Source organism: Rhinopithecus bieti, unplaced genomic scaffold (genome assembly GCF_001698545.2).
Source record: "Rhinopithecus bieti isolate Rb0 unplaced genomic scaffold, ASM169854v2 scaffold_13349, whole genome shotgun sequence".
NCBI classification, from domain to species: domain Eukaryota; kingdom Metazoa; phylum Chordata; class Mammalia; order Primates; family Cercopithecidae; genus Rhinopithecus; species Rhinopithecus bieti.
In genome coordinates, this window is record NW_016807772.1 from 2,729,757 (window position 1) to 2,754,779 (window position 25,023).

General features: G+C 38.2%; 1 protein-coding gene across 1 annotated transcript in view; it reads left to right on the plus strand.

Moving 5' to 3' along the window:
* Positions 1 to 978: 978 nt before the first annotated feature.
* WDR19 (WD repeat domain 19) overlaps positions 979 to 25,023 on the plus strand; it is an 87,325-nt gene continuing 63,280 nt past the window's right edge. The window contains exons 1-6 of the mRNA XM_017883743.1: positions 979 to 1,105; positions 5,893 to 6,008; positions 10,472 to 10,587; positions 14,597 to 14,677; positions 16,122 to 16,234; positions 16,531 to 16,704. Coding sequence (XP_017739232.1) covers positions 993 to 1,105; positions 5,893 to 6,008; positions 10,472 to 10,587; positions 14,597 to 14,677; positions 16,122 to 16,234; positions 16,531 to 16,704 — 713 coding nt within the window. The 5' untranslated portion in view covers positions 979 to 992. The remainder of the gene's footprint in view (positions 1,106 to 5,892; positions 6,009 to 10,471; positions 10,588 to 14,596; positions 14,678 to 16,121; positions 16,235 to 16,530; positions 16,705 to 25,023) is intronic.

A 25,023-nucleotide genomic window follows, 5' to 3' on the forward strand; every position in this document is an offset into this window, starting at 1 on the left:
TCAAAAAAAAAAAAAGAATCAATCTTTCCCTTTTTTACAATCCTATATCTACCCAATCACCCAGTTTAGCTATAATTCTGCTGCTTTTCTTTTTTTGAAACAGGGTCTCACTGTATCTCCCAAGCTGGAATGCAGTGGCACAAACATGGCTCACTGCAGCCTTGACCTCCCGGGCTCAAGTAATCCTCCCACTTCAGCCTCCTGAGTAGCTGAGTAGCATGTGCATGCCACCATGCCCAGCCCCCCTTTTTTTCTCTTTTTTTTTGGTAGAGATGGGAACTTACCATGGTGCTCAGGCTAGAGTGCAGTGGCACCATCTTGGCCCACTGCAACCTCTGCCTCCCGGGTTCAAGCGATTCTCCTGCCTCAGCCTCCCAAGTAGCTGGGATTACAGGCATGCACCACCATGCCCAGCTAATTTTTGTATTTTTTAATAGAGATGGGGTTCCTCCATGTTGGTCAGGCTGGTCTCGAACTCCTGACCTCAGATGATCCGCCTGCCTCGGCCTCCCAAAGTGCTGGGATTACAAGCGTGAGCCACTGTGCCCAGCCACTTTGTTTCTTATCAATACCTTCTTTTCCTCTCTGTCAATCTAAAATGATCTTTTAAAAGCTGATCATACAAATTATGTCTCAATTCCAGATGTGATTCATTTGTAAAGGTGCTTGATGAGTTTGTTTTATCAAAAGGCAGGGTTCTTTATAGGATTTAAGAAAATCTGCTAACTTAAGTATGATTATATTTAATGTAGTGTATGAAAATGGTATTAAAAGTAAAATTTTGAATTTTACCATCCCCTCAACCACAGCAAAAAATTGAAGTTAATATCACCCATGCAGTGAATAGTGAGTTGTATTTCTCACTTTAGAGAGTTTATTATCTGTTCAAAATAGATTGAATAATCTTGTTATAGACAAAAATCACAGTGATTTTACTTTAAAAAAATGTATAGTGATATTTTGCTCTCTTTTTAAAAAGTAACTGTGTTGCCATGGATTGGGATAAAGATGGAGATGTCCTAGCAGTGATTGCTGAGAAATCTAGCTGCATTTATCTTTGGGATGCCAACACAAATAAGACTAGCCAGTTAGATAATGGCATGAGGTAAGATAACTTTTTTATTTTTTAAAGCTTCACTTAGAAACATGAATATTTGTAGCTTTGGTGCTAACAATTCTTTTCTACTTTCATTTTAAAGATTCCTTAATGAGTTATTTTCTTAGAAAATGGTTATTTTATTATTGTTACCCAATTAGAATGAAATTGTTATAACTGTGAAATATAAATAGCTTCTTAAAAAGTTACTTTCAGTGGAACAGACTAAGAAGTGCAGAGATGAGACAAAATATATATGGGAAAATCCAGAGATGGGCTTGACCATAGGCATGGCTGGATCTAGGAGTTATAATGGTGCAATCAAGACTTTTTCTCCATCTCTCAGCTCCTCTTTTCTCTGTATTGACTTCATTCTAAATCAGATTCTCACCCACGACTACTGGTAGCTATCAGTGTGTATCATTCTTCATAGCAAGCCATGCCAGAGAAAAGAGCATGTGCCTTGACATCACCAGAGCCCATTCAGTTCCTCAAAAGGTCTCTGAATGGAGTAGGCAGGGCCATGGATTGGTACTCCCACCAAGTGAAAGGAAGGGTGAAGGGCAGGGCAGTTCCCAAATGGAAAAACACCTTGGGCAGACAGAATAAATGACAGATATCTGCTAAAATAGAAATCAGTTTCCAATATGGAAAAGAAAAACTTGTCAGTATTTCCAGCTGAAACGTTGCCATTTTGACCTTGGACAAGTTGCTTAACCTCTCTCCAAGCCTCAGTTTCTTCATCTGTATGACGTGGGTATAGCATGTTTCATGGCTTCATGTACCCCTCAGGTGGGGAGGAAGAGATCATATACATGCTATGAGACCAGACTATAAGTTTTCAAGTTATTTACTAAGGAATAACCAAACCCAGAGGAAGCAAGGCAGTCATGTAGAGCAGCATCAGCTATAACCTAGGGAGTGCAGTCCCATTGACCCTCCAGAGTGAGTGTTGAGGCAAGTAGCTGCAGAAGATACTGTCTACCAATGTAAAGTCTTTCTGAGTCTAAGAACCTTCAGTTCTTACTCTGTCCTCTTACACTTTGGGTTTACATACTTTTCAGAAAGATTTTATATACACTCTCTGTGCTTTCATTCAAGGGAATGTTTAATAAACTTCAAGTACTGGTTCTTGAGCCAAATTCAGCAATAGTAAGGCCATGTTCTCACTCAGAGAAAAGTGCATAATTAATCCCCTGATGTTTCTAACTGGTCTATCTCTGCCTTCAGCTCTCTATCTTCCCAGAGTGTCTGTTTCTCCACTTCATCTTAGGATTGTTGTGGTGTTTAAATGTATGTCATGGCAAGGCATAAAATTAAGACCCAAGTAAATGGTAGATGTTATCGTAATTGTCATTAAAATAAAATTAAGGTTGCTTTACTGTTGATGCTTATAATTAAAGTCTAAAGGACTTTTGTATATACAAAAGCATACCCACTATTGTTTGTTCTCTATTCAAAGGCCAATCTGTTATACTAGCTAGTTATTAAACAAAACTTTGAATATCAATTTTTCTTAAGTATTTTTATTTAAGAAGGTCCTGTTGTACATGGCCACCTTGATTCCTCTAGGTTCAGTTATTCCTTAGTAAATAAATGCTTTTAATCAATTTAGGTTCCATTTATAAAATTTATCTGAAGTGAGTCTTTTGAGCACTTCAGACACCTTAAATAGTACCCAAAACCTATCCAAATGTAATTATCACAAAACTTAACCGTGGTGCCACTTAACTAAAAATATTACATTAATTCAATGAGCTGAATTCATTTATTTTTGCTATATATGCTTTTATACTCTTTTAGGATTATAGCAGTATTTACTCTGCTCCTGCCTAGACCTAACAGAAGTAGTCATTTAATTATATGACTGGGATATAGCCATTTCTTTCCACAGAAAACCGTGTATGTAACATCTGCTTCATCAACCAATTCATTCTTGGATGGATCACAGAACATGGTTGCTTCTCCCAAGGCAATTTGGACCTGAGTACTAGGTATCCTACTCAGTGTCTTTTTAAATTGACCTCAGTTGTCATGTTAGTAAAATTCTTTTAAGCCCATGCCTTATACATAGGTTGCAATTTTTTGTAACCTGTACATTTCCCTAGGATGATATATTCTTTAAATTTTGCTTGGCCAGAGATACATGTGATTGTTATATGTTGTCTTGATCCAATGGCATTATTGGAAATTTACATATGCTTTAGTATCATATTGTAATTTGCAAGACTTTCTACAGGCCTTATCTCCTAAGAGGGATGGAGTCTGTTCAGTTAGCTCTTCTTTTGAGGACATTTGATTACTTGATCTTCTTAGAACACATTATTTAACACTTTCTTTCTAGTTGGTTGTTGTGTAACTGTCAGTGCTGATAAACTATTGAATAAACTAATGTTATATTTATCTTATTATATATGATCACTGTTGCTGATCAGATCTTGTTCTTGTTATACAGTTCTTTTCTCTGATACTATTTTTAGCTCATGCAGAATTATTTTTATTCATATTTTCTTTGAAGGAGTCTCTCTAAGACAGGATTAAATGTGTAAGAGATTTCTTACAGGAAATGCCTGTGAGGGAACCTAGAGAGGTTAGGAGAAGAGATTGGAAGAGCTGTCAGACCTCAGTGCATGTCTGACCCTTATAAATGAGAGAGGGAAAGAAGTAAGGTTGGGAAGAAGCATCTTAAATTGTAGCACAGTTTTGGTTTTTTTGGTTTTTTTTTTTTGTTTTGGATCGGAGTCTCCCTCTGTCACCCAGGCTGGAATACAGTGGCACGATCTTGGCTCATTGCAACCTCCACCTCCTGGGTCAAAGCAGTTCTCCTGCCTCAGCCTGCAAAGTAGCTGAGACTACAGGTGCCCACGACCACACCCAGCTAATTTTTGTATTTTTAGTAGAGATGGGGTTTCGCCATGTTGGCCAGGCTGGTCTTGAACTCCTGACCTCGGATGATCTGCCCACCTCAGCCTCCCAAAGTGCTGGGATTACATGTGTGAGCCGCCGTGCCCAGCCCATTAAATTGTAGTAGAGTTCTAATTAAGAAAGTTCAGCTAGGTCTGTGGGGAGTCTTTGGGCAAAAGTTACCTGTCAAAGGAGTTCTGCCTGGGAATGGGCCCAGCAGTTATCCCTCCCTCACTCAGTCATTGTCTGGGAGCAGCCCATGAGAAAGCACAGCCCAGTTCATTGAGGTGATGGATTCCAAAGCCTACCAGTTGGGGCTTGTGGCCAGTTACACTTTCTGCAGACAAAGGGAAATCTGAGAGGCACATTATTGTAGCTATGGCACCTACTTAAAACAAGGAAAAAAAGATTAAAATGCATATTTATCTTTTGTAAAATAGATACTTAATAGAAGAACCTAGCAGCCTGGTATGTTACTACTCCCTTACTTGCTAAAATTAATTTTTTTTTCTTTTTTTTTGAGACAGAGTCTCGCTCTGTTGCCCAGGCTAGAGTGCAGTGGCACAATCTCGGCTCACTGCAGCCTCTGCCTCCTGGGTTCAAGCGATTCTTCTGCCTAAGCCTACCTAGTAGCTGGAACTACAGGTGCATGCCACCACACCCAGCTAATTTTTGTATTTTTAGTAGAGACAGGTTTCACCACATTGGCCAGGCTGGTCTTGAACTCCTGACCTTGTGATCCGTCCACCTTGGCCTCCCAAAGTGCCGGGATTACAGGCGTAAGTCACCTTGCCCGGCCTAAAATTAATTTTTTAACTAAACATTTTATTATATGCTTCTATTATTACAACTAATTTTTCCACATACTTTAAATTATTTTTTCTCTTCCAAGTAACATCATGATTTTACGATGTTTCACAAACTCAACTTGTATTAAACAAGTATGTAATGTTTAATCCTCAAGTTCTCCTAATTTTGGCAGAGGAAACCTCTTTAAACTTACTATTTTGTCCTTTTATCACTGCCCTCAACATTCTTGGAAGCAGTGCTGCTTTCTGAAAACCATACCATGGTCTGTCAGCGGTGCTCAAAATTTAGCTGCATCAGAATCCCCTGGAGGGCTTATGAAAACACAGGGAGCTGGGTGCCACTTTCAGAATTCCTCGGTTAGTATGTCTGGGCTGGGATCTGAGAACTGGCATTTCCCACAAGTTCCTAGATGATGCTGCTGGTTCTGATTTCAAATCTTGAGAACCACTGTTCTTGACCCATTGTAATTTCTTTTCTCAATATATGGAACGAGGTACACTCCAAGAAGTTCTGCATCCCCTTAGTAGGGAACTGTATAACACTTCAACCTCGTGAATTCTAGAATGCATGTCAGAACTGGTGGTGGGCAAAAGTGTTTTCTGCCTGCTTTTGAGCTACTCTTAATAGTGACGGGGCTAGAAAAGATATATCCTTTTTAAAGTTACGAACTCCCAATGATTTTTACCATTTAATATATTATGTTATTGGATGCCACTTTTTTAAAGCATGAGGTTTCACCATCCATTAATATTTTTGTAATTACATTTAGAGCTAAACCTCTTTAATAGACAAATTAATAAATACCTCATCATAGGTCATCTCATGAATTTTGAGGTTTATCATAACAGAATTGAAGTCTACATTCATTATACTTTTGTATTTTGCGTCTAACTGACCCTAAGATCATCCTATAGCATCTCCAAAATGTCTTTAGCATTTAGTCTTTGTTCTGAAGCATTAAGTTGTATTTTGTACTTTGGCTTCTAAGTAGATGTTAAAGTTATCCATGGAGTACTTTTTTAAAGGACTGTTTAGAGGTTATGATCGTGAATTGTTTAGTAATTTATGTCTTAATGTTACAGGGATCAAATGTCTTTCCTTCTTTGGTCAAAAGTTGGAAGTTTCCTGGCTGTTGGAACTGTTAAAGGAAATTTGCTTATTTATAATCGTCAGACATCTCGAAAGATTCCTGTCCTTGGTAGGTGATAGCTGGAAACACTGCTAAATATTTGAGATGCTTTACCTAAATATAAATTCTGCTGCCTTGGGTTTCCCTGATCTTGAAAGGGAAATTTTGCAGTATGAACCCCTCCCCATGTTCCCCAAAGTCTTACATTTAGCTAAACATGAAGATCCCTGTTCACTGCTTACTGATAACTTCCCAGGGTACATAGAATGGATTGAGTTAAAGTCAGGCTGTGCCTTTGGCATCAGGACATTAATAGCATGGCTTCCATTTGTCCTTTCTCACCCAGACTCTACCTCTGGACAAGGAATAGCTCATATGCATATGAACACATATTGATAATATGTGCTATTTTTGTTAATTTTAGTTAATTTAGTTGCATTATAATATGTGGTAATTTTACTCCACACAGTAGGCAGATTAAAACATTTACTGCTTGGGTCTGGGCATAGTGGCTCACACCTGTAATCCCAGCACTTTGGGAGGCCAAGGTGGGTGGATCACAAGGTCAGGAGTTCAAGACCAGCCTGGCCAAGATGGTGAAACCCCGTCTCTACTAAAAATACAAAAAAATTAGCCAGGTGCAGTGGCAGGCACCTGTAGTCCCAGCTACTCAAGAGGCTGAGGCAGGAGAATCACTTGAACTTGGAGAGCGGAGATTGGAGTGAGTTAAGATCACACCACTGTACTCCAGCCTAGGTGACAGAGTGAGACTTCATCTCAAAAAAAAAAAAATTTACTGCTTGGATAGAATATATCAAGATTTCTAATTCTGACCCCTCACCCTCTCCAAATCCTAGTTAAATCTAGATGTGGACTATGAATTCCATTTGCCTCAGGATATGCAGCCGGAGGGTGTTTTTATGTGTTCCCTGTTTGACCTTCTTGTTTCAGCTCTTTGATTCCCCCAACCTCTGGCCACTTGGCATCTGCCCTCTGAATACCCAAGAAGAATCATCTGTTCTTGTCAATTATTGTAACATCATTGTGATGAATGGTAGAACCTAGTGGGCTTAATTGTATCCAAGTGGCCAGGAAAAGTATAACTTACTGCTAATAAAGGAATTACACTCTGGAGATAGTGGCACCCACAGATACTTGAGAAAGTGCTCTTCATTCGAGATAATCATTTCAAATTATTTTTACATATATGTATCTCTTTAATGTTAACATTAATTTTTGGTGCTACAGCTAAACATTAATGTCATTGAACTATTTGAAAAGTTAAACTAAAATTTTTTAAGTTACAAATATCAACTTTAAATTCGTTTGTCTATTAACTGTTATTATTGGTGTTAAGACTAACTTGATATCTGAGCACTGAAAGCAAAAGGGCTTTGAGGTATATAAGAAGGAGGAGGAAGAAGATACTTTCTTCTCCCTTTCTTGGGTATAGAAAGATATCTTTGGCATCTTCCTACTTGTCTTTGTATAGTCTTTTCCCCTTCCTAGTGCCTATTTCTTTGGAGACCCAGTTCCTTTATAAGACCCAAGTCCCTTAATCTATGATCTGCAAAATCTCTGTAGCCCCAGTTTCTTCTCTGAATATTTCTTTCACTTTTGTGCTCTGGTCTCCTGATAGGAAATACTGTCTATATCCTGAAAACTCCCAAATTTTTATCTTTTCCACACTGTAGACTCATACCTCCAGCTGCTTACTCAACATTTTCAATGAGGTGTCTAAATATACACTTCAAATTTAGTATCTCCAAAACCTTCTTGACTCACAGCTTTTCCTTCCACTGTTGTTGACATTTCATTCTTCCAAATCTTTAGGCCAAGATTTAGGGCCACCCTTGACGCTTTTCTTTCTCGTACTCTCCATATCTAATTTGTCAGAAAATCTTATAGACTCAACCTCTAAATATCTCCAGAATGCAGCCTGTCTCACCATCTCTACTGCTGCCACCATGGTGTGGTCTCAAACATTTTCTGCCTTAATTTCTGCAGTCTCCTCTTTACTGGCCTCTCCACTTCAACTCTTGCCCCACTCTAGAATCTTCTCAACCCAGAGGCCAGAATGAGCCCTCTGCTCAGAACTCTTCAATGGTTTCTGTCTCACCCAGAATCAAAGCGAAAGGCCTTAAAATGGCCAGAACAAATTTTCCATAATCTGGCCTTTGCAACCCCTCTGACCTCATCTCATGTTCTTCCTTCGTCATTTGTCTGCTCCAACCACACTGTCCTTCCTGAGCCTCTTAACACACCAGGCAAACTCCTGCCTCAGGGTCTACTCACTTAACCTTTCATTTAATACTTGCTTTCTGCATAGGTACTGTATTAGATTCTATGAGGGTACGAAGAATGAAATGAATGTGGTCTCTGCTTTCAGTAACAGCTAAAATAGCTGACACTTTGATAGCATTTCATTTCATATGTGCCTTGCACTTTGGTCAGTGCTTTAATGCAATTGAATCTCAACCCTATGAGAGGTCATACTATTATTCCCAATTTATGAATGAAGTGAGTAAGGAATAGAAACGTTGGCTAGGCATGGTGGCTCATCCCTGTAATTCCAGCATTTTGGAAGGCCGAGGCAGGTGGGTCACTTGAGGTCAGGAGTTCGAAACCAGCCTGGCCAACATGGTGAAACCCCATCTCTACAAAAAATACAAAAAAATTAACCAGGTGTGGTAGTGGGCTCCTGTAATCCCAGCTACTTGGGAGGCTGAGGCAGGAGAATTGCTTGAACCCAGGAAGCAGAAGCTGCAGTGAGCTGAGAAGATTATACCACTGCACTCCAGCCTGGGAAACACAGCAAGACTCCATCTCAAAAAAAAAAAGAAAAGGTTAAGTAACTTACTGAAGATTTTTTCAGTAGGTAGTGGAGCTAAGACTCAAAGCTAAGCAGTCTGGCTCCAGAATCTATACATTTAACTGTTCTTCTCATTAGTAGAATTACCCTTGGGACTCTTGAGGATTTATCTATCCCAAGACCTTCAGAAATGCCCATCGTGTCAAGTGTGTGATTTCCCCCCCCCCAAAAAAATGTAATTTTTGCACTGACTGGAAAGCTCAATGAAAAACCATGATAGTTAGTTGCTATTTGATATTACTCATTAGCTTAGTTACACAGTTCTTAACAGGTACATCAGTGTTATCATATATTATTATATATCTTTTAGCTGTTGCTGTTTTTGTTTTTTTGAGAGGTAAGGTCTTGCTGTGTCACCCAGGCCAGAGGGCAGTGGTGGGATTACGGCTCACTGCAGCCTCAATCTCCTAGGCTCAATTGATCCTCCCACCTCAGCTTCCCGAGTAGCTGGGACTACAGGCGTGTGCCAGCAGACCTGGCTAATTTTTTTTCTTTAATTTTTGTAGAGATGAAGTCTCACTCTGTTGCCTAGGCTGATCTTGAACTCCTGGGCTCATACAATCCTCCCACCTCAGCTTCCCAAAGTGCTGGGATTATAGGCATGAGCCACTGTGCCTGGCCTCTTTTAGTTATATATGAACAGTTAAACTGTGAATGTTAAATCTGCTTACGTCAAAGGTATACCACACCATGAAGCTGAGTATGAGTAAAGTTAACTTCACTGCTTTGGAATTTACGTCTCTTAAGACATTAACTTTGGAGCCAGGCATGGTGGCTCACGCCTGTAATCCCAGCACTCTGGGAGGCCAAGACGGGTGGATCGCTTGAGCTCAGGAGTTGGAGACCAACTTGGGCAACAAAATGAAACCACGTCTTTACAAAAAATACAAAAATGGCCAGGTGTGGTGGCTCATGCCTGTAGTCCCAGCACTTTGGGAGGCCAAGGCAGGCAGATCACCTGAGGTCAGGAGTTCAAGACCAGCTTGGCCAACATGGTGAAACCGTGTCCCTACTGAAAATATAAAAATTAGTCAGGTTTGGTGGCACACCTGTAGTCCCAGCTACTTGACAGGCTGAGGCAGAAGAATTGCTTGAACCTGGGAGGCGAAGGTTTCAATGAGCCAAGATTGCACCACTGTACTCCAGCCTGGGCAAGACAGCAAGACTCCGTCTTAAAAAAAAAAAATTAGCTGGGTGTGGTGGCATGTGCCTATAGTCCCAGCTACTTGGGAGGCTGAGTTGGGAGGATGACTTGAACTGGGGAAGCAGAGGTTGCAGTGAGCTGAGATCACACCACTGCGCTCTAGCCTGGATGACAGAGCCAGAACCTGTCTCAAAAAAGAAAAAAAGACACTATCTTTGCAGGTTTGGTTATATGATAAGCAAATAAATCTTGTCAAGGAGCAAAATATCTTTTTACATTAGGGCCCCTATGCTTATATCCAGATAAAAATTTGGAAAACAGTAATGCCTTTATACACCATTATTTTGATTGATACCTTGGTAATAAACTATTTTAAATAAGGTTGCTTAGACACTAACTGCTTTGATGAAATTCTAAATTCTTGTCTGTTTAATCTCTTGGTATATTCAGATTGGCATCACAGATTTTTTTCTTTGAGAAATCCACATGTCTGTACAAAAATCATCTCTTTTTCAGGAAAACATACTAAGAGAATCACTTGTGGATGTTGGAATACAGAAAATCTGCTTGCTTTAGGTGGTGAAGATAAAATGATTACAGTCAGTAATCAGGAAGGTGACACGATAAGACAGGTAATACAGTAACATCTCTTTGGTCTGATATATTCAAGCTTTCCCCCCAAATAAATAGTTTGTCTATCAAACTAATCTATACAATTTTTAAAAATCTATATGTGAGGTATGTATATGTGTGTGTATATACACAATAACTTCAAAAACCTTTCTATTTATGTGTCAGAACATTTTTCTTTGATATGAATATGTTCTCCAAATATCCTCCTTTGTATATTTCCCTTTGTTATTAACGTGGATTATCAGCTCTGTAGTTCTAGTCAGTGTATTTGTGAAGTAACTCTTTTTTATATATGTATATTTATAATACAAATGTTAATAACTGGTAGATCTTGAACTCAGAGTCAAATCTGCCTGATTATAAAGCCCATACCTTTAACTGATAAATTGCTTCTAAACTAATGCTAATGAAATTTAATTTTAAGATTAAATTTTTCTACTGTTCACATTTCTCAAGACTGATTAGCTCTTTCAGAGGCTCCCTCCTTATGGGAATTTGTATCGCCAGTAGATACATAATGTAACCAATGGGAAATTTTCACTTTGGACTACTGCTCATGATTTAGTATTGCTAGAGTAATATTGACTAACATATTCTTTGAATACCTGCTAGGCACATGGTACTGTGCTATATACTGTAGAAAGAATATGAAATATGGCTCTGTATTGGCCAATCTATTGCTGCATAACAAATTAACCTCAAAATGTAGAAGCTTAAAACAACACTTATGATTTCATGGTTTTGTGGATGAGGAATTTAGATGCAGCTTATCTGGGTGTCTCTGCCTCAAAGTCTCTACAAAGCTGCAATCGTGTTGTCAGACAGGGCTGCAGTTTCATGTGAAGGCTCGATAGGGAGAAAATCTGCCTCCAAGCTCACTCACGTGGGAGATGACAGGGTTCAGTTCCTTATAGGTTGTTAGACTCAGTTTCTCTCTAGCTATTCACTGGAAGCCTCCCTCACTTCCTTGCCGGATGGATCTCTCCATAGAGTGCCTCACAACACAGCAGCTGGCGAGAGAGTGAGAGAAGCCATTCAAGACTGAAGCTGCATCTCTTTATAACCTAATCACAGAATCACTTTTGCGATATTTTGTTCTTTAGAAGTGAATTACAAGGTATAGCCCACACTCAGTAGGGCAGGGATGGGGATCACACAGGCATAAAACCAGAAAGTGGGGATCATTGTGGGCCACCTTAGAGGTTGCCAATCACAGGGCCCCACTCTTAAGAAGACATTACTAATATAAAACACACATGCTCTTGCTGATTAATTGTCACATTTTGTGGTGCAGCTTACCTGTCCTACAACATTTGGGAGATAGAGAAGATCAATGAAAGTTTGATTGTGACTCTCTCAAAGATAGAAGGCTATCTGAATCAGTCAGGGTATAGACTAAACTGTTGGGACAAAGAGACCTAAAACTTCAGGGGGTGTAAGAATATGATAGTATGGGTTGGGGGCAGGGGGTTTCCTCTCTTTCTTTCTCATGTAACAGAGAGACAAGTCACCTACATACCTCTGCTTCACTAAATTGTACAGTCTCAGGTTCCTTCCATCTTATTGCTCTGCCATTTTCTAGAGTATTTTACCCTCATCTGCATGATTGAAGCTACTGTACCAGGATCACATCTGCATTTTAGCTCCAGGGAAAGGACAAAGAGAAGAAATAGAATGTAAGAAATTTGTAAAGGACTTGATCTGGAAGATGCATTTATTATTTCCCTTCATATCATATGACTAGAACCTAGTCATGTGGCCAAATCTACCTGCTCCCAGGAAAGCTGCAATTTTAGTCCAGCTAGATGACTATGTGCCTTGCTAAAACTTACTTTAGTAGATAGTGCAGAACATTTACTCATTCAGTACAAGCAGAACAGCAAGGAGAAACTTACTACAGCTTGTTCATGTGTTGTTCAAGCCTGGACTAACTGAAGATACAGGTTTTGATTGGGAATTATTAGAAAATAGGGCTGAAGAAAGTCGATTCCTGTGTCTGTTTTAATCATCCTATTTTCAATGCCCTTAAGAAATAGAATGTTAGGTATAGTACAAATGCTACAACTCCCCTCTCTTGTGTCCATATCAGACATCACCAGTAGATAGTGGATTTTTTCCCTCCACTGAATCAAAATATGGCCTTAGAATATTTTTTCCATATAGCATTCCAGGAAGTCACTACAATTCAGCTGTTACTTACGTACAAGATAACTATTTTTCATTTCTAATCCTTAAGAAGTCTGCTTCCAAAATTAGACATCCTACTTAAGCTGTCATGTAGTAAGCAAAATATGCATTGTAAGTGTTGCTTTGTTTGGTGTTTTTTCTTAATTGTTTTAACTTTGGTGTTCTGAAGATCACTATGGTGTTACTTGTATGGATTTATTTTTATTTATCCTGCTCAGGATTTGTCTTGCTTCCTGAATCTGAAGATTGCTATCTTTTGTCAATTCAGGAAAATTCATAGTCATTATCTCTTTGAATATTACTTCTTGCCCTTTCTATTCTGTTTTTCAGGAGCATCTGTTAGATAGCTGTTGGACCTTCTTACGTCTCTTAATCTCTCCTTTTCATAGTTTCTATCTTTTTATCACTCTGCAACCTTTTGGATGATTTCCTCATATTAGTTCACATATTCTTTCTTCAAATTTGTCTAATCATCTGTCTATACCATTGAGTTTTTTTATTTTAATGACTCCTTGTTTTTAGAAAGTACTTTGTAGTTCTTTTAAAATCTGCTTGAAATACATGAATAGACAGTTCACACAAAATATATAAAAAATGGCTCTCATACATATGAAAAAATTTCAAACTTACTCATAATTAAATAACTACAAATTAAAGCCACACTGAAATACCAGTTTTCATCTATCAGGGTGGCAAAATTATGTAAAATATGACAACATATTCTGTTGATGAAACTATAGATAAAATAAGTATGTCCTGTCTGGAGGAAAATTTGGAAATAGCTAACAAAACTACATCTGTACTTACTTTTTGACCTAACAATACCATTTCTAGGACTCTACCCTTCAGATACACCTCCTACAATACAAAAGTACATATGCACCCAAAAAAAACTGTCTGAACTTAAAAAATTCTTTTCTGATATTTATGAGTCCTTTTACAGCTTTAGTCATTTTTAAAATATTTATTTTATATTTCTGTCTCTGATAATTCTATTATTTTTATATCTGCTAGCTCCTTCTCTTGATACATTGTTTCTTTACGAGTTTTGTAATTTTGAATTATGAGCTCATCTTTAGCAAGGTTTATGTGTGGAAATTTTTTAAAACCTTGGTAGAGGTTCTGGGTTAGTTTTTTCCGAAACTGCAGGGGTAGTATAAGCCTGGATGCTTCCATATTTTATGTTAATTTCTCATCTTGGGAGCTCCCAAACAACCCAACATATGAATTTGAACCTCAGACTATAGTGAGGATAGGAAGGGAGGAATGGAGATATTTAAATCCTTTTCCTTTTTTTTTTTTTTTTTTTTGAGACAGGGTCTTGCTCTGGAGTACAGTGGCATGATCATAGCTCACTGCAGCCTCAAACTCCTGGGCTCAAGCTATCCTCCCACCTCAGCCTCCCAAAGCACTGGGATTACAGATATGAGCCACCGCGCCTATCCTTTAATTAAGTTATTGAAATGAACTTTGTTTTGTCTGACTCAACACTCAGGCCAAGATAAATGGGTTTCCTTATTGTCTCCCGTAACTAGCTGCTCTGGATAGCTGCAGCATCAGTTTCTGCACACACTCTGGTTTTAGTTTGATCTTTGCTGATGGTCCCTGTAAATTTCCCTTTTCTTCTTTCAAGCTTATTTATCTATTTAATAAGATATATTTTCTGTTTCATCTAGAATTTCTAGATATTTGTGACAGTAGCATTTTCAGGTTCTTAGTCCAACATTAGTCAGGAATGAAAACAAGTTACCTGTTCTATTAATATTCAGAATGAATTTAAATATTGGGTTTTTCATAGTGATGATGTTTTTACTCCTTTAGACACAAGTGAGATCAGAGCCTAGTAACATACAGTTTTCCTTGATGAAGACAGATGACCGAACCTCTGCTGCTGAAAGCATGGTAAGAATTCTAATCAAATCCATGTGCAAATCATTTGGGTAATTTTGTGGAATATATAATTTCCTTTTCTTGGATAACTAAAATAGTGATAAATAAATTATGTCCATTGACTATATTTTAAGCCAAGGTAGAGCTAGGTCTTTTAGTCCCTAAAAGTTGTTGTAATTGCTACTGACTGCCTGGCATTACAGCAAATGAGGACAGGTTTCTGTTATAATTGGTATTGCTCTTTTCATTCTTGTGGTAGCAAAAACATTAGGGGTACCTTGCAGAACAGAAGTATTAATTCGTATATTATTTTTAAAATTTTTACTCTATGAGATGTGGTTAGCAAAGCTCTTGAAGTTATAGATTTGTGGTTTTTTCTTTTTTTTTTTTTGAGACAGAGTTTTGCTCTTGTTGTCCAGGCTGGAGTTCAGTGATGTGATCTTGGCTCACCGCAACCTCCACCTCCTAGGCTCAAGCGATTCTCCTGCCTCAACCTCCCAAATAGCTGGGATTATAAGGATGTGCCACCACATCCAGCTAATTTTGTATTTTTAGTAGAGATGGGGTTTCTCTGTGTTGGTCAGGCTGGTCTCAAACTCCCAACCTCAGGTGATCCGCCCACCTCTGCCTCCCGAAGTGCTGGAATTACAGGCATGAGCCACTGTGCCCGGCCAAAGTTGTAGCTTTTGGTTAATACTTAGATGCATTTTCCCTGCCACATCTTAACATTCTGAAATCCAGATGATTTTCACAATCAATATGAATATATTTAATGAAGTAGTAGTTCTTTATTTCTTAAAACTCTATTATTAAATTGATAGTGACTTACAATTGAGAGCATCTTATAATCAAGGAAATATATCAATAATAAGCCCAAATAAGTAATGTACTATTTTTTCTCCCAACATAATTACATCCTCTGCTGGGAATTACACTGAAGAATTTACTTGCATGAGTAGCAGAGAGACACGAGTTTAGCCAACACTGACCTGCAGGTGATGGAACCAGTGATTATATAAAAGCCAAGCTGGATTATCCACAGGAGTATGGACCTGTAATCCCAAATGGCTCAAAAACAGAACAGCCTCTTAGAGTGGAAGAGTCTTTATAATCAAAATATGAATTCATTTGCAGTGGAACTGTCAGATTTACAATCCTGTATTGTGCAGTACTCTAATGAAACGTATAGAAAGTTTAAATGGTTACTCCACAAAGGAATTTTAGTATATTTCAAAGGGTATATTGAAGATGTGTAAAACCAAGGACCCTTACCAGACTATATATTAGTAAATGCATTTTTTTAGTCAGTCATATTATTGTGCTAGTTACAGCACGTAGCACATCTAAATTGGGCTTATTATTTTCACAAATTAGGTTCAGCTTTTGGATTTGCTTATTGGTCTTTTCATGAAGTACTAAATAACTCATTTCACAATCTCCTAATCTTTTCTGGCAGATAAGTGTGGTGCTTGGCAAGAAAGCTTTGTTTCTTTTTAATCTGAATGACCCAGATAACCCAGCTGATCTTGAATTTCAGCAGGACTTTGGCAACATTGTCTGCTATAATTGGTATGTCTGCTATAACTGGTATGTACAAAAAGCTCATTACAGAAGGACATCTATAGGTTTTTCCTTACTAATTGTATTCAATTTTTGTTTGTAACATTCAATTCTATACATAACATTTTCTGATTCATGGTCTGTGATTTAGTATGCAGAACTATTTAGCATATTATCTGACACAAAGTAGGCCCTTGATAAATTATATTCTGTAATTCCTTAATTTTAAGGTACTTGCTAATTTACCATGTTGCCACTGATAGCTAATCTCCTTGTTTACCATATTGTTGCCTTCGTTGCTATAGGTATGGTGATGGCCGCATCATGATTGGTTTTTCACGTGGACATTTTGTGGTCGTTTCTACTCATACTGGAGAGCTTGGTCAAGAGATATTTCAGGCTCGTAACCATAAAGATAATCTAACTAGCATTGCAGTGTCACAGACTCTTAACAAAGTTGCTACATGTGGAGATAACTGGTAAGTTATTTTCACATATTTTTAGTAAAGTTAGTATAGTAAATACTCAAGTGAATCAGCCAAACTTTGGTAGCTAATATGAATCTGGCAATCATGTTTACAATTTAAGACATCTAAGACTACTTTACTCCTGATTTTAATATTCAGGGCAAAAATATAAAACAAAGTATAGTTGAAAATCAGTCTTAAAAATAAAATAGGTAGTTCTGGGTAACATGGAGTAAGCACACTCCACCCCATGTCTCCCACTGAATATAGCTGTAAAACGTGAGCAGAATGCATGGAGCAGATATTTAAGGACTCTGAAAAGTAAATAGTAGCAGGCAGATTGGAAAAGAAGATGGAATTTGAAGTGCCAGCTAACCAGCAGTGAGTCTCCCATTTGTCCTCTGCTCTCTCACAGCCAGGACTCCAGGAAGTCTGAAACCTAGAACTAGGCACCAGAGCACAGAGAGAGCTTTAAGGAAGCTCTCTGGTTCTGGCTTAAGTTGTGGAAAAGAGAACTTGTAATGCTCAAAGGCAGTTGGGGAAATCCCCTGGTTTTCTTTTTTTTCTTTTTTTGTTCTTTGTTCTCTAATGCTCCAGCCACCAAGCAATCTCCCCATGACAGTGGCAGCAGGAACAATGGCACCAAGGACCCACAGGCATCTAAAACTCTGATGGAGGATGATCTTCTCTCCAATTAGAGGCTGTGGTTTCAAGAAGATAGGGCAAACCACTGTTGCCTATTTTTCTCTTTGTCCTCTCTTGGTCACAAGTGCTCATACAGTTGTGGGAATTATGTGGTAGAACAGGGTAACCAGAGATCAAGCATTAATAGAGGACCAAAATTAGGAGCCCTAGGGAACTAGAAAGTACCAGATTGATCACAGAGAGGAAGGAACCCAGGAAAGCAACCCTGTAAACATATTTATGAACTCCTGGGTTCATCCTTAAGCTCATATGTATAGACTTATCCTAAACATATACCAAAGACCTTGTGAACTGAACTAAGACATAGATCATAGCCAAGGTCTTATACTAGCCACTGAGTGGGCCATAGAGGGACATATCTGAATACCACTGCAAAGGCATTGAAAATAGAACCGACATTGAAACCATAAGCCACAGAAGTCTCCTTGAAACTTGTGACCTGAACCCAGCGAGGTTGGTGGCCTACTGAAACAAAAATATTAACCTTCTCCGTGAGATTTAGATTAGACACAGTCTCATAATTTCACAATGTCCAGAATATAACCCCCAATTACTTGATATATGAAGAATTAGGAAAATTTTAACTTGCTCAGGAAATAACAGTAAAAAAACACCAATGCCAAGAAGATGCAGATAGCAGATATAGAAATGCTCCAAGAGGTAAGGGCATGAAACAAATGGAAAGCTATAAAGTCTCAGAAAAGTCTATAAAGTCTTGAAACAAATGGAAAGCTATAAAGTCTCAGAAAAGAAATAGAACCAATAAAGAAGAACCAAATGGAAATTTTAGAACTATAAAATGCAATAAATGTGGTGGACTTAATAGCAAATGGAGATAATAAGGAGTCAGTGAACTTGAAGAGAGATCATTAGAAAATATCCAATCTGAACATGGAAGAAAAAATGAAACAAAATTATTTGTCCCAGAGACCTGTTAGACAATAACAAAAGGTCTAGTATTTGTGTCTTCGGAATCCCAAAAATAATGACTGGAAACTTATGGCAAAAGACATAAACCTCCATATTATAGAAGCTCAGCAAGTCCCCAAACGGATAAACCAGAAGAAATCTAGAGCTATTCACATCATAATCAAACTGTTGAAAAATAAAGACAAAGAAAAAATCTTGAAAGCAGCCAGAGAGCAACATTTCGAATGACAGTGGATTTTCTTACCATAAAGCATTGAGGCTAGAAGGAAATGCCACAATATTCTTAAAGTGCTAAAATAAAAGCATTGTCATTCAGTGAAAATGTATGTCAGTTAATGAAAATGAAATAAAAGCATTTTTAGATGAAGGAAAATGAAGAGACCGTCTTGCTCTCTAAAAGTATTGCTGAAGGAAGTTCTTCAGATGGAATAGAACTGAGAACACAAGGAAATTTAGGACATTAAGAATGAAGGAAGAGCAATAGAAATGGTAAATATCCGGGTAAATATAATGGACATTTTTTTCTTTTGAGATCTTTAATGTATATGTGATGGTTTAAAACAAAAATTATAATATTGCTCAGTAGGGTGTTTAATGCATGAAAATGCAATATATAAGACAACTATACCATAAAGGGGAGAGAGGGTAAAAGGTTTTGTATGTGATAAGACTTCTACATTCCACTCGAAATGGTAAAATATTGATTCTAAGTAGACTATGAAAACTTAAATATGTATATTATAATCTAGAGCAACCTCTGAGAAAACTATTCAAAGAAATATACAAAAGCAAAATAGAGAAATTAAAATGGGATACTAAAAAATGTTCAAATGGAAAAATAAGAAAATTTTAAGAATCAGCCTGACCAACATGGAGCAACCCTGTCTCTACTAAAAATACAAAACTAGCCGGGTATGGTGGTGCATGCCTATAATCCCAGCTACTCGGGAGGCTGAGGCAGAAGAATCACTTGAACCCAGGAGAGAGAGGTTGCGGTGAGCCGAGTTCACACCATTGCACTCCAGCCTGGGTGACAGAGTGAGACTCCGTCTCCAAAAAAAAAAAAAATCAATTAAACAAGAAGCTGGTTCTTTGAAGAAAATAAAATCGATAAGCCTCTAACAAGCTTGACAAAAATGAAAAGAGAATAGACACAACAAATCACCAATATCAAGAATGAAACAGGAGTATCCCTACAGATCTGAAAGCCATTATGAGAATAATAAAGGAATACTACAAGCAATTTTACACTCAAAATTTGACAACCTAGAAGAAATGGGACAATTCTTTGAAAACCATAAACTACCAAAACTCAACCCAAATGAAACAGATCATCTGGATTAGCCCTATAACTACAATAAAATGGAATTAGTGATTTAAATGCTCCCAAAAAATAAATCTCCAGGCCTGTATGGTTTCATTGAAGAATTCTGCCAAACACTTGAGAAAGGATTAATACCAATTAATACCAAGTTGAAGAACTCTTCAACTTGTTTTATAAGGCTAGTAGTACCTTTATACCAAGACCAAACAAAGACAGTGTATTAAAAAAGAAAAATACAAGTCAGTATCTCTCATAAACTTGAGCATGAAAATTCTCAAGAAAATTTAGCAAACAATGTAGCAGTGTATAAAAGGAATTATACTTCATGACCAAGTGTGATTTATTTCAGATACTGAAAATATCAAATGGTTCAATATTCAAAAATCAGTGTAATCTAGGTCAGGTGCAGTGGTACATGGTTGTAATCCCAGCGCTTTGGGAGGCTGAGCCAGGAGGATCACCTGAGGCTAGGGGTTGGAGACCAGCCTGGGCAACATAGCAAGACCCCATCTCTAAAACAAAATAGCGAGGCCTGGTGGCATGTGCCTGTATTCCTAGCTACTCAGGAAGCTGAGGTGGGAGGATTGCTGAGCCCAGGAGTTTGAGGTTGCAGTGAGCTGCATTTGCATCACTATACTCTAGCCTGAGCAACAGAGCAAGACCCTGTCTCAAAAAGAAAACAAACAAACAAAAAATGTAATCACTATATCAGAAGCTAAAAAAGACAAGCCATATAATCACATCAATTGACACAGAAAAAACATTGCACAAAGTCCAGCACACCTTCATGATAAAAACTCTCAGCAAGTTAGGAATAGCAAGTAATTACCTCAGTTTGACAAAGAACAATATAGGCCAGGCACAGTGGATCACTCCTGTAATCCCAGCACCTTGGGAGGCCACGGCAGGAGAGTCACTTGAGCCCAAGAGTTCAAGACCAGACTGGGCGATATGGCGAGACCCCATCTCTACAAGTTGCCTGTAGTTCCAGCAACTTGGGAGTCTGAGGTGGGAGGATCACTTGAGCCTGGGAGGTTGTGGCTGCAGAGAGCTGTGATCATGCCACTGTACTCCAGCCTGGGCAAAAGAGTGAAACCCTGTCTCAAAAAAAAAGAACTACAAAAAACCTACACTTAATATCATGCTTAATGGTGAAAGATGGAATGCTTGTCCCTTAAGATTAGGAACAAGACAAGAATATCTGTTCTCATTACTCTTATTCAACCTAGCATTAGAAGTTCTGGCCACTGCAATAGGCAAGAAAAAGAAATACNTTGCCTGTAGTCCCAGCAACTTGGGAGTCTGAGGTGGGAGGATCACTTGAGCCTGGGAGGTTGCGGCTGCAGAGAGCTGTGATCATGCCACTGTACTCCAGCCTGGGCAAAAGAGTGAAACCCTGTCTCAAAAAAAAAGAACTACAAAAAACCTACACTTAATATCATGCTTAATGGTGAAAGATGGAATGCTTGTCCCTTAAGATTGGGAACAAGACAAGAATATCTGTTCTCATTACTCTTATTCAACCTAGCATTAGAAGTTCTGGCCACTGCAATAGGCAAGAAAAAGAAATACACAGCACTCAGATTAGAAAGGAAGAAGGAAAACTATCTCTATTTGCAGATGTCGTGATCATCTTGGGATTTTCTGCATAAAAAATCTTGGAATTTTCTACATAAAAGCAACTCCTAGAACTAAAACTAATAAATGAGTTGAGCAAGATTGTAGGATATAAGATCAACACACAAAAATTAATCACATTTCTATATACTAACAATGAACATTAACAATGAAAACAAAAATGAAAACCAATACCATATTCAGTCCACTCCAAAGAAACTGAACTGCTTAAGTATACCTCTAACAAAACCTGTACAGTGTCTGTGCTGAAAATTATAAAATTCTGACAAAAGAGATCAAATTAGACCCAAATAAATGGAGAGTTATACTGTGTTCATAGATTGAAAAGCTCAACAAAGTGAAGATGTCAGTTCCTCCAAGTTGATCTATTGTTTAATGAAATTTATATCAAAATCCCAGCACGCTTCTTTGTAGGCATAGACATGCTTATTCTAATATAGATAGATAGAGACAGAGAGATAGAGAGATAGACACAGATCCCAAAATAGCCAACAGCAATCTTAAAAAAGAACAATAAAATGGGAGAAATCATTATTCCCAATATAAAAACTCGTGTAGCTATAATCATCAAGATTATGCATCATTGGCAGAGGAAAAGACATATCAATCAATGGAATAGAATAGAGAAGACAGAAATAAACCCACACAAATATGCACAGTTGGTTTTTGACAAAGGCAAAAAATAATTCAATAAAAGCAAGATGCCCTTTTCAACAAATGGTACTGGAGTAATTAGACATCCAAAAGTGAAAAAAAAACAAAAACAAAAAAAAGCTTCAACACCAACTTTACACCTTAATAAAAAAATTCACTCATAGACTTAAATATAAAATGTAAAATATAGGAGGATATCTTTTGGATCTAGGGTTAAGTAAAGAGTTCTTAGACTTGAAACCAAAACTATGATCTATAAAAGGAAAAATTGATAAAGTAGATTTCATCAAAATTTTAAACTTTGGCTTTGTGAAATACTCTGTTAAAGATGAAAAGAAGGCCGGATGCGGTGCCCCATATCTGTAATTCCAGCACTTTGGGAGGCCAAGGCAGGCACATCACCTGAGGTCAGGAGTTTGAGACCAGCCTGGCCAACATGGTGAAACCTTGACTCTGAAAATAAATAAACAAATACAATGAAAAGATAAGCTACAGAATGAGAAAATATTTGTAAACCACATATCCAACAAAGGACTAGTATCTAGTATCTAGAATATGTAAAGGACTCTCAAGACCCAACAGTATGTCATATGTTTGATATCTGTATATATTATCAACCCAACACTATGTTGATACTATTTTTGTTTAAATGTCAATCTATTTATGCAACACAAAAATAATAAACTTACTTATATAGTTACCATTCAACAAAAACCCAACAGTAAAAAAAAAGCAAACAACCCTGTTAGAAAATAGGCAAAAGACATAGATTTCACCAAATAATAACAAATACATGAAAATTAGCCATTAGGGAAATGCAAATTAAAACCACAATTAACTCTTACTACCCATCTATTAGAATGGCTAAAATGAAAAATAGTGATAACACCAAATGTGGGTAAGGATGAGGAGAAACTGGATTACTCATACATTGCTGGTGGGAATGATATGGTACAGCTACTCTGGGAAGCAGTTTAGCAGTTTCTTAAAAAACTAAACATGCAATTACTGTATGATCTAGCAGTTTCACATCTGGCCATTTATTCCAGAGAAATGAACACCTACATTCAGATAAAAACCTGTATATGCAGCCAACAGACACATGAAAAAATGCTCATCATCACTCGCCATCAGAGAAATGCAAATCAAAAACCACAATGAGATACTATCTCACCACAGGTTAGAATGGCAATCCATTAAAAAGTCAGGAAACACACAAGGGTGCTTGGGAAGGATGTTGGGGAGGAAATAGGAACACTTTGTACACTGTTGGGGTGCGGGGACTGTAACTAGCTTCAACCATTGTGGAAAACAGTGTGGCTGATTTCCTCCAGGAATCGTAGACCTAGTTAATACCATTTGACCCAGCCATCCCATTTACTGCGGAAGTATACCCAAAAGGATTATAAGTCATGCTGGCCTCTAAAGCACACATGCCACACGTGTGTTTATTGCAGCACTATTTCACAAAGCAAAGACTTGGAATCAACCCAGGGGTGGTCATCAGTGAACAGCTGGATTAAGAAAATGGTGGCACATTATACACCATGGAATACTATGCAGCTATAAAAAAGGATGGAGTTTGGTGTCCTTTTAGCGGAACATGCGATGCAGCGGGAAACCATCATTCTCAGCCCAAACTATCGCGGAAGACAGAAAACCACATACCGCAGTGTTCTCACTCATTGGGTGGGGAATTGAACAATGAGCATCGCTTGGAACACAGGGAAGGGGAAACATCCACACTGGCGGGTCTTTGTGGGCCAAGGGCGTAGGGGGGAAGCGATACCGTTTAGGGGGAGATATACCTAATGTAAATGATGAGTTATGGGTACAGCACACCAACATGGCACAGTGTTATACATATGTAACAAAACCTGCACATTGCTGCCACATGTCCCTAGAACTTAAGTATAATAAAAAAAATAAGGGCCGGGGCGCGCGGTGGCTCAAGCCTGTAATCCCAGTACTTCTTGGGAGGCCGGAGACGGGCGGATCACGAGGCGTCAGAGATACGGGCCATCCTGGCTAACCCGGTGAACGTCTGCTACTAAAAAATACAAAAAAACTAGCCGGGCGAGGTGGAGCGGGCCGCCTGTAGTCCCAGCTACTGGGAGGCTCGCAGGCCAGGAGAATGGCGTTAAGCACCGGGAGTCGGAGCTTGCATTTGAGCCAAGATCCGGCCACTGACTCCAGCCTGGGCGCAGAAGAGACCTTCCGTCTCAAAAAAAACAAAAAGATAAAAAATAAATAAATAATATAATAAAATAAAAAAATAAAAAACCTGTATATGAATGTTTATAGCAACTTTATTTGTAATAACCAAAAACTGGAAACAATCCAGATGTCCTTCAGTGGGTGAATGGTTCATCCATGTCATAGAACACTACTCAACAATAAAAAGGAACAACCTATTGATACACCCAACAACTTGAATGAATTTCCAAAGGATTGCGCTGAATGGAAAAAAGCCAGTCTCAACAGGTTGCATACTGTATGATTTCATTTATATAATGTTCTTGAAAAGACAGAATTATAAAAACAAAGAACAGATTAGTGATTGCCAGAGGTTAGGATGGGGCTGGGGTCAGAAGGAAAGAGGTGAGTGTTTATAAAAAGGCAACATGAGAGATCCTCGTGGTCATGGAACTATCTGTATCCTGACTGTGGTTGTGGATCTCATGAATCTCTTGTGTGAGAAAGTTACTAAACACACACACTGAGTACAAGTAAACACACACACCAAGTACAAGTAAACACACACACTGAATACAAGCAAAACTAGGGGCATCGGAATAAGATTTGTGGTTTCTATCAATGTCGGTATCCTGATTGTGATATTACACTATAGTGTTTCAAGATGTTATTGGGAGAAAAGGGGACATGGAATCTATCTCTCTATATTGCCTCTTACAACTACCTGTGAATCTAAAATTATCTTAAAATTCAATTAAATGAAAATAATGAGGGAAAAAATGTAAGAGGAAAATACTGGAAGGGAAGAGAAAGGAGAAAAGGAGATTAGGAGGAAAGAAATGTTACAACTATTGGGTCTCAACATTGTACTACACAACTTTCAT